This window comes from Physeter macrocephalus, chromosome 1 (assembly GCF_002837175.3).
Source record: "Physeter macrocephalus isolate SW-GA chromosome 1, ASM283717v5, whole genome shotgun sequence".
Lineage (NCBI taxonomy): Eukaryota > Metazoa > Chordata > Mammalia > Artiodactyla > Physeteridae > Physeter > Physeter macrocephalus.
In genome coordinates, this window is record NC_041214.2 from 114,553,177 (window position 1) to 114,563,317 (window position 10,141).

The 10,141-nt window shown below is 39.0% G+C and overlaps 1 protein-coding gene across 2 annotated transcripts; it reads left to right on the top strand.

Moving 5' to 3' along the window:
- The first annotated feature begins 750 nt into the window (after nucleotides 1-750).
- CLDND1 (claudin domain containing 1) lies at nucleotides 751-9,126 on the top strand. Of its 2 annotated transcripts, XM_007115690.3 has the most exons (6): nucleotides 751-849; nucleotides 1,962-2,012; nucleotides 2,237-2,546; nucleotides 4,687-4,797; nucleotides 6,219-6,356; nucleotides 6,508-9,126. In XM_007115690.3, exons 3-6 carry the CDS (start codon nucleotides 2,255-2,257, stop codon nucleotides 6,726-6,728), a joined length of 762 nt encoding a protein of 253 aa, XP_007115752.1. In that variant the 5' UTR covers nucleotides 751-849; nucleotides 1,962-2,012; nucleotides 2,237-2,254; the 3' UTR covers nucleotides 6,729-9,126. The 2 variants fall into 2 exon arrangements, with proteins under 2 accessions (XP_007115752.1, XP_007115751.1); XM_007115689.3 differs by lacking the exon at nucleotides 1,962-2,012 and having other exon boundaries at nucleotides 776-849; nucleotides 6,508-9,125.
- The last annotated feature ends 1,015 nt before the right edge of the window (nucleotides 9,127-10,141 follow it).

The window sequence follows — 10,141 nt, forward strand, 5'->3', positions numbered from 1 at the left end:
TCATCTGCAATCTGAGGTTGTCCATGACCTTATCTGCTTAAGGCAATATTCTCCAAATTTCAGTTTTTTCATACCACATAAATTTTTTAATTCACTTTTTTGACATATCTGGACCCTCAGTATTAACTTAAATTTTTCTTCAACAAATTGTAATTTATTTTAAAAGGAAACTTGACTGCAATAAAGAGAAAACTAATATCGCTTGCCACAAAGAGAAAGCAGCCACAAACAAAAACTACATGAAACCTGAAGAATGTCGTTACATTTTAGTTGGATACCTTCTGTCAGGTTACATCCTTCTTAGTCTAAACGTAAGCAGTAAAACCAGAAAGACTATCTGCTGCAATGGGAGTGAGGTTGTGGGAGAGAAAATCAATGGGTTAATATTTTAAAAGTACAATCGCATTGCTGTTCACAAGCAGGGTGGTGGTAGAGATAGCACAGGACTGGAAAAATCGGAGTCATATTCGTCACAATTAATGACTAGTAGTGACCAGAAATAGGTCGCCTTACTCGGTGGACCTTCGTCCCCTCCTTAGTAAAATATAAGAATCCATCTGCTCAGACTGCCCTTTTGCGCACCTAGGGAGCTGAACTGCATCTCCCACAATGCGCCGCGCGGCACCGAGAATGCTGTCCGCCGCCTCTCGCAGCTTGTCCTCTGTCCCTCCTACAACTCCCACAAGCCCCCTCGGCTCCGGGGCCAGGCCGGGCCCGGGGAGGAGGCGGAGGCGCGGGAGTTATGGAGGGGGCGGGCTCTGCAGGGAAGTGCGTCAGAGGAGGCGCGGGGAGAGTAGGGTGCTGTGGTTTGAGCTTGAGGGTGAAGCTGGCGGAGCAGGAGGATGGGCGGTGAGTGAGCGGGGCCGACGTCGCCGGGCGGGGGTCGCGTAGCCGTTCGGTGTTTCCAGCCGTTTGAAGAGAGGCCCCCTCCCCGGGCGCGGCCGGGGCTGTGCTGGTTCTGAGCGGGGGCCTGGGGCGGGGCTTTTCCCTTGGCCGAGTGGTCCGGGGAGGGGCCTGCTCGGGTACCTGAGGCCCCTGGCCGGGGACCGCGCAGGGCTGCCCCGCCCCAGCTCCGGCTGGTCTCGACCACCCCCGGCCCCAGGGTGCGCCCCGCGAGGTGACAGCGCCAGGCGTCCGGCCTGGGCGAACCGCCGCTCCCGGTGCTCGGGACCTTTTAAGGTCATTTGAGAGCCACCGGGATGAAAAAGGATTAAAAAGAATAAAAATACAAACCCAACTTCTGGAGTTATCGTTAATTATTGTAATTGCTCTGATCTCTCCTGAGTCACTTGCTATTTCTCAAACTCAGCAACCCCAGTTTGCGAGCCCGTTTTCGTGCTCCTTTTTAAGGTGTTTGGCGCGGTCATGGTATATACTTGCAGTATTTGACTAAGCTTGATCCGCCTTGAGTCATTTTACTGCGGCCATTTACTACTGCCAGTGAGCCCCGTCCACGCCTTGGGAGTGTTAATATTTGCCTAATCCAGAGTTTTCTTTCTGGCTGAGGAGGGATCATTTAGTTCGCAGATGAGGAGGTTCAGAAGTATAAGGAATGGGTAGAGTAGATAGGAGTGAAGACTTTAGCAGCGTAAAAGAGCTTGGTTTAGCTTTAATGGATTAGGGGCAGATTGGTATCTCGCATTATTATATGTTGTTATTCTCCTTGCTATGCCGTGCGCCTGGAACCACCTTTCTTTCTGGGTTAACAAACATTTTCACCTCTCTTTTAAATAGCTCCTTACTCTTAACCTTGTTTTAGAAGGTTTCCCTATGCAGAGGAAACTGGGAGGAACCGACTTCCTCTGCTTCCTTTTCCTATGCCTTTTTCACACTCAGACCCAGAACACTTAATGCTTTGCAGTCTGTCATTAAAAATTTATGCAACGTACATTGCTGACTCTGGGCATGTCTACTGTTTGTATCTGTAATGTGTATGTCCATTTCAGTGTTGTCTGTTTTAGTGTGCAGGTGATAGACTAGAGAACAAGACCTCTGTCTCCGTAGCATCCTGGGTATGTGAGCATTCAATAAGTACTTTCGTGATAATGAGTTTTGTTTTGAACTTAATTAAAAAATGCTTGCTTCCTTTTTTTAAAAAATTCATTAATGATTATACATTACTTTAAAGAGCCTTGGGAGGGGGAATAGGGTAAAGGGTGATTTTGACATAATTCCTTTTAAAATCTGTGTTTGTCTTTGAAGTCTAACTTTTGTTCTTTCTTCAACTATTAAACAGAGCAGTCTGAATGCCAGAATGGATAACCGTTTTGCTACAGCATTCGTAATTGCTTGTGTGCTTAGCCTCATTTCTACCATCTACATGGCGGCCTCAATTGGCACAGACTTCTGGTATGAGTATCGAAGTCCAGTTCAAGAAAATTCCAGCGATTTGAACAAAAGTATCTGGACTGACTTTGCTAGTGATGAGGCAGATGAAAAGACTTATAATGATGCACTTTTCCGATATAATGGCACAATGGGATTGTGGAGACGGTGTATCACTATACCCCAAAACACATACTGGTATAGTCCACCCGAAAGGACAGGTATTTCTCTTATTTTAACTTTTGTCTCCTTTACCTACTCTATAATAGAGAAGTGATGTGATGATGGCCCAGTTATGTATAAACAGGTTTGTGGGTTCTTTCTCTCCCCAAAGAAAGAAATCTTATGTATCTCTTTTCTCCCCGTCACTTCCCTGCCCAGCTTCCATGAATTACCATCGTACTCATTAATATTGGTTGGATGAGTAACTGTCCTTATTTGGGAAAATCATTTTAAATCTTTGTACTTATTTACCCACTCATTAAAATATTTGTATTAAACTCACATGTCATGAGAAAATAATTGGAAAAGAACACTGGAAGATTTCAAATACTTAGTAACTGGTAAAAAGGACTAGTATCCAAAATGAAGTCAACGCATATGAATTGATAGTCATTTTATATGTAGCTGTGTTTTAGTTGATATTATCATTTGCCCACTAAATCTTAGAGGATATAATTCGACCAGTTCCGTGTTTAAGTCTGCATATTTGAGACTGTTTTACAACAATCTTGATGGAGTTTTTAGGTTAAAAATATCCATTACAGAAGTAAAAATAAAACATCTAAGAAACTGCCTCTCAGGTTTATTTTGTAAGCATTCTTAACATTTAAAAATTTTAATTTCCAGTTATTAAGATGGAACCTTTAGAGTTCTTTGTAAGGAACAGCTTTATAAATTGTTTCTATTTATGACTACTTCTGTTGGGCTCTTAGTGGGAAGCACCGTATTCAAATCACAGCACAACAGGCTTGAGTTACCATACATCGGAAGGCTGATAGTTGTGATTTTGTGTGGAAAAAAGAAAGTAGTTTGGAAAGAGGTGAAAGTTGGTTAAATTTTATTTAAAATGTTCAATTCTATTTATGAGCGCATAGGAGCACTTGATATATGAATCTTAGCAATCGTTTATTATTCAGTCAACAAATATTTATTGCATTCTTTCATGTTCCAGGGCCTAGGAGCTTGGAGTACATTAGGGGAAAAAACAAATAAAAATCCCTACTCCTGGGGAGCTAACATTCTAATAAGGGCTGACAGGCAATAAACAATAAATAAGTATAATAGTATAAACAGAATAAGTAATTATATAGTAGAAGATGACATGTGCTATGAAAAATACAGCACAATAAAGGGGGTTTGGAAATACATAGGGAAGGGGATGTTGGTGGGCATAAGTTATGCTATTAAATAGTAAAGGCAAGATACACTGCAACAAGAAAATAGCACTTGAGGAAAGACTTGATAAAGGTGAAGGAGTTGACCATATGGGTAGTTGTGCAGGCAGGGAGAATCATTTAGGTTGGAAGGAACCACTGCAAGGGCCCTGTGGTGGGAGCATGCTTGAAGTATTCAAGAACCAGCAAGGAATTCCCTGGGCTGGAAGGGAGGGTGCTGGGGGAAGAGTTGGGTATGTGTCAGAGACACATCCTGGGAGAGGGAGTAGGGCAAATCACGCAGGATTCTCTAGGCATGATGAGGGCTTTGGTTTTTACTCTGAGTGTGATGGAGCCTCTGGGGGGCTTTGTGCAGAGGAAAGATAATCTGGTCACCTCGGAAGATGTGCTGGAAACAGGTGGCTGGCCAAGACAGAAGCCAGGAGACTTAGGGGGCTATTGCACCAATTCAGGTGAGAGATGATTATGACTCAAGACCAGGGTGGTAGTACTGAGCAGTGCCTGATTCTGGATATATTTTGAAGGTAGAGCCTTTGGGATTTCCTGATGGAATGCACATGGGCAAGAATGACTAAAGTTTCTGGTCTCAGGAATGAGAAGAATGGAATTGTCATTACCTGAAATGGGGAACATGGCTGATGGAGTAGGTTTGGGGCAGAAGATCAAAGTTTCTATTTATTTCAGTCTTTGTCCACTCCTTCCTAGTCTTCTTACTACCTATTCTAATTCATTTTACTGCTCCTCTTACTGCGCCTTCCTGAACCCGTGTCTTAAGCTTGCTGCTGAGAACCATTGGTCCTTTGGGCATTGGTGAAGCCTGTGTGTCACTCAGGACCAAAGAGGTTGCTGTCTCCCCTGAGAACATTTTTCCATATCACTTTTTATTTCAGAGAATAATTACTAAAAGAGATTTTTGTTAAATGTTTAAAATTAAAACAAGCAATCATTGTTATTCTCGTTCCAGACTCATTTGATATGGTCACAAAATGTATCAGTTTCACGCTAAATGAGCAGTTCGTGGAGAAATTTGTTGATCCTGGAAACCACAATAGTGGGATCGATCTGCTTCGGACCTGTGAGTAGTTTGAACACAGCAAGACAATTGGGAAAAAAAGAAAATAATTTTATTTCCCTTTTGTTGAACTCTTTTTGGAACAGGATGACATTGTACATTGTGTCACCTTGAAATAAGGTCTTTAACATTATCCCAACAAACTCTGTTCTGTTGATAACACATTTTAGAAGTTAGATACATACTTACCAAATCACAACTGTGAAGTTGAGCAGGTAATACATTGCGTGACAGAATCCAAACCATCCAAAAGGTGTTATTAATGGGCCCACTTAAAGAGGAAATTTAACAGGGATAAATAATACATTTTTATATCTAAGTTAAACACTTCATTTATCTGAGTTCAGATCGGGATATGTGAAAAAAGTTGACTGCAGGCTTTATATGAGTAAACTAGTATCAGGCCTGCTGAAGTATTGATCCAGTCTTAGATGGTACTAACCAAGGTGTAGATGTCAAAAACAAATGAAAGTATTTATTACGAGCATTCTATTCCTTGATGGTCAGGCAGCCTAGGAAATGCCGTCTTCATATTTGGATCTAGTTTCTAGGCTATATAGAGAGTTACTGGAGCTTGCCTGGAAGAATGACCATGTCATGAGAAGGAACATTGAATAAATGACAGGTATTCAATTTTGCATTGTAAATGCATAGGAAGAAGTTTATTACTAACAGAGTTTGAAGGGAAGTTAGAGAAAAGACTTTTATATAGTTCCAGAAAGTAAAACTAACACTAAAAGGTAAAGTTTGGTTTAGAGTTGATGTTACTACATTGATAATAATTAAAATAATTTGAAAATGTAATGGGATGCTTTGTAAAGTCATCAGCTTTTTTTCCCATGTTGTTGAGGGAATTTATGATAATTAAAACTGCAACTTATTGAGTGCCTGGTATATACCAGATCCTCTGCTTTGTGCTTTATGTGTATTCGTTTAACAGGTCTTTTATAATCTCTATTCATTTTCCTGTTATTCCTGTCTTAAGATCCTATAAGGACTTAAGTTTGTTTGTATGTAGAGCCAGAATGTTTTGCTTCAAATCTGGTTCTACCACTTATTGTGTTACCTTGTACAAGTTATTTATACCTTTTGTTTCAGTTTCCTCATTTATAAAATGGAGATAATAGTAATAGTACCTACTTCATAGAGATGTTGGGAGGTTTAATACACAAAGCATGTATAGAACAGTGCCTGACACATAGGGAGCCCTCAGTAACAGTTAATTGTTAGTGTCCTTTTACTTTCATCAGGAGAAAGTTAGCATTGTTTTGAATAATGTGCTTTAGGAAAAATCCTCAATATTAGCATACTTCATTCTCACTTTTTGAGAAAAGTTCTAATTAGAATATGAAAGAAATTGCCATTGTGAGAAAACTGAAATCATGGTAACATTTCTTTTTTCTCTCTCTCTTTTTTAAAATCAGATCTTTGGCGTTGCCAGTTCCTTTTACCTTTTGTCAGTCTAGGTTTGATGTGCTTTGGGGCTTTGATTGGACTTTGTGCTTGTATCTGCCGAAGCTTGTACCCCACCATTGCCACAGGCATTCTCCATCTCCTTGCAGGTGGGTCTTGTCATCACACTTAGTTTTACCTACTTCTTGTCTCCTTAGGGATCCCATATTACTGCCCTGTTGTGTTGCCTGGGACGCTCTTACCATGCTCTTATCTAGCTATGTTTTTTTGTTTTTGTTTTTTTCTAAATTTTCCTCCAAGGTCTGTGTACACTGGGCTCAGTGAGCTGTTACGTTGCTGGAATTGAACTACTCCACCAGAAACTAGAGCTTCCTGAGAATGTGTCTGGCGAATTTGGATGGTCCTTCTGCCTGGCTTGCGTCTCAGCTCCCTTACAGTTCATGGCTTCTGCTCTCTTCATCTGGGCCGCTCATACCAACCGGAAAGAGTACACCTTAATGAAGGCATATCGTGTGGCATGAGTGGGAAGCTGACTGCTTTACAATTGCCATTTTTATGATTTTTTTGATATTAATATTTTCCCTTATCTGCCCCCCAATTGTTTTAAATTTAACTCTTTTTTTAATGGGTATACCATTTTATCCTGAAAATCCATTTTATTTATTCACGCAGACAGTTGTTTCTTAAAACCACTAAAATTTATATGGAACCTGAGTGATTCCATCTTTCAGTCAAACTAATCTAGGTTCAGAGTCCAGACAGAAAAAAAATGGGTAAACTCTTGGCACAAATTTGTGAAAGAAAATTGGTAGTAGGAGGTTGACCCAAAGCAAGTTCTGCTGAGGTCTGTTGGATAAAGTATCTGTTTAACTGGAAACTCTAGGTTGTTTGGGAAACAATCATTGTCAAAACTTATGTTCACTTTGCTGTTGTAGATAGCCAGTGAGCCAGAGGTGTTAGTGCTATTTTCAAGGACTTAGGCTATCTAAAATAAGGAAATTATCTAAGATTTTTTTTCTCTAAATATTGGCATATAACTTCATCTGAGGTGAAATATCTTCAGTTGTTTATCTGTACTGTGTCTGTTTACAAGAAAGGAAGTGTTTACATGGAATTTTAACTTTGTAACTGCAAGAATTCCAGTTCAGCCAGAGAAGAGGATTAACCTTATTTTACTTTTTTTAAAAAACTCTCCTTAATACGTCAATAGGATTTTCAGTATCGCCAAACCATTTTGGATTTTTGTTCCTTCCCTCCTCACACACCAGACTTATTAAAAGAGTGCTTTTTTTTTTTAACACTACATTGGGGTCACAGAGTAAAATTCTCCAACTGCCATACGTTTATTTCAGCTAAGTACCATAAAGAAGGTTACACCATAATGACCCTCTGGAGCTAGGAAAACTACCACAAGATCTAAAGCTTTGGCTGGTCATTAACTTCCAACTATGGTCTTTATTTCTTGTGGTGAAATGATGTGCCTTTCCTTGCCTAATCCCTTCCTGGTGTGTATCAACATTATTTAATGTCTTCTAATTCAGTCATTTTTTTATAAATATGTCTATAAACATTGAACTTTAAAAAATCTTATTTATTTATTCCATTACTGTAGTACTTGACAGATTTTAAAAAAAAATGTAACTTAGTAATAATTTCTTACAAAATCCTAGATCTGTCTTTTTTAAAAAATAAAAAAATGAGAAGAGACTCAGAATTGTGTATAGTGTCTGAGTTGATTAAATCTCAGTACCTTAGGATAAAGAAGTACAGGATTCTGAATGAGGATTTTGTGATTTTCTGTGGGACATGCATTGTTGCTCTATAGGCCTATCTTTATGTCCAGTGTTTGGGTCTCTGTTTTATCTTCCAGAATATGTGGGAACCCCTTGCCCCCATTAGAAAATAAGAGACTATTTCTTACGCTTCAGCGTTTTAAAGCATGTTTTCAAAGTAGTTTTGTGATCATTGTGTATCATACTTAACGTGGCTAGTTTTTCATAAAGTCATTTAATGGCTGTGGATGTTTATGTTGTATATTAATCAAGTGGGCTTCTGACTTACAACAAAGCCAATATTACTCTGCAGCCGATTATTGCCTGTGAAATGGCTAGTTACTCAGTTTTCTACCTCCTCCTAACTCTTGAAGTTTCATTGCCTTTCAGCACCTTTTGTGGAAGGTAGAAAAGCTAAGTGAACAAAACACAGCACACTTTTGGGAATGAGATTTTAAAATTATTGACCAACATGACATTTTTGGGTTTGGAAGTTATTTATTTTATCCCTGCCTCTTGTCACCCCAGAATTACCTGTAACTTACTCTAACACCCGTCTTTAGTGTGCATTGAGGAAGCTTAGTCAGGATCTGACTTTTGAGCCTCACCAGTAGCACCCTTAAATATGGAAAGCTAGCACCATAAGCCCTGGTGCTGAGTATGTGTTGTTTAAGCACATTTCAGAGTAGCTGAGTTCATTCTCTCCTGCAAAGATTTTTTTCTTTGGAATACAAAGGCTTGCATTGTTTCACTTGATGTGTAAATATTACGGTTTTTCAGCTGTCTAATGATTCTAGTCAAGTAGAACCATATGAAATTACTGATATTTGACCATTTTTGATTAAACTGATACATAAAATCAGTGGCAAGGAAAGTGCTATTAATCTCTTTTTCACCTAATCTTTGAAAGCAACCCCCGAAGTGTAAAAAAATAATTTTCAGATTTTTCAGAACGTGAGTTTTATGGCAACTTAAGAAACATGTTTTAAGATCTTAATTTTATGGTTCCTGATCTCATTTCATGATGTGAATAAATGTCTTCTATATCCTTTTTAGCAAAGACTCATTTTAGAAAATTTCTTAAGGAGAGCCATAAACACAGTAAAAGTTAATACAATAAAAAAGGCAGAATTTATTTGTTCAATTAATATTGTGTGCCTGCTGTCTAGGTCATAATATACTAGGGTCTTGGGAATTTAATTGTAATGTGTTAAAAGTTTTACCTGGTCTAAGTATTGGTGTGTGTGTGTGTGTTGGGGGGACGGAGGCAAAGGATAGAGTTAAGTCACAGGTGAACTGATTGGTGACCCCAGTGAGAAGGAGTTGACCATACAACAAATCAATTTAGAGTTTGTTTTTCCATTCCAGGGACATTGCTGAATTGCAGAGTAGCACTGTTAAAACTTATGTAATATATATCCAGTCATTTTCAATTATTGTAAAGTAGTGTGAGGGCATTTTAAAATTTAACCCTTATGTAAGCTTTCACCAGAAATGAAAACAACCTGTTGATTTAACCTAATTTTGCTGGTTGCAACCCTTTGAAAAGTTTCCCAGCAGCTAAAGGAGCAGGTAATGTGTATAGTGCTGAAGATGCAAATTGTTACTGCACAAGCTCCACCCAGCTCTGTCCTGGCCCAGTTGGGTGAAGTCTCTTGTCCTCCTTTCAGCCCTCTTCTCTTAAGGGAGTAATGATTCAGACTTGAGAGAAATAAAACAAGGAAAGACATCTATGTATAGGAATTCTTTTTCTTTTGCTCATCAGGTGTTCCAACACACTATTATAACGAGATATATTTTTCCCTTGGATCAAACTATGATATATGCCAGTGTCCTGCAAATTCATTATGTGAAAAGAATAAATTACAGTAATTATTTGCTCTCTAGAAGAAGAGATTGAAATCCTCTTTAGTGTTAAAATTTCTGTTAGCAAAATTAATACATTGACATACTAACACTTGCACACTTTCAGCAAACTTGTATAAAGCAAGATCCAATTTATATTACTTTTTACCTTTGCAGAGTTTTAAAAGGATGGAATAAGGAGAGAGAATTCTCTTTTGTCTTCACCTTTTAAAATATTTGAGTTATGGGGTAATGTATCACCTTTCATCTTCAGACTCTGTCTCAGGATGTGAAATTTACCTCACGTCTCCTACAGC

Excerpts from the sequence above, each read along its gene's own strand:
- CLDND1 (XM_007115690.3), top strand. The coding sequence starts at position 2,255 with ATGGATAACCGTTTTGCTACAGCATTCGTAATTGCTTGTGTGCTTAGC. Across the intron at positions 4,798-6,218 it reads GATCGATCTGCTTCGGACCT|ATCTTTGGCGTTGCCAGTTC; the intron begins GTGAGTAGTTTG and ends TTTTAAAATCAG. Across the intron at positions 6,357-6,507 it reads CATTCTCCATCTCCTTGCAG|GTCTGTGTACACTGGGCTCA; the intron begins GTGGGTCTTGTC and ends TTTTCCTCCAAG.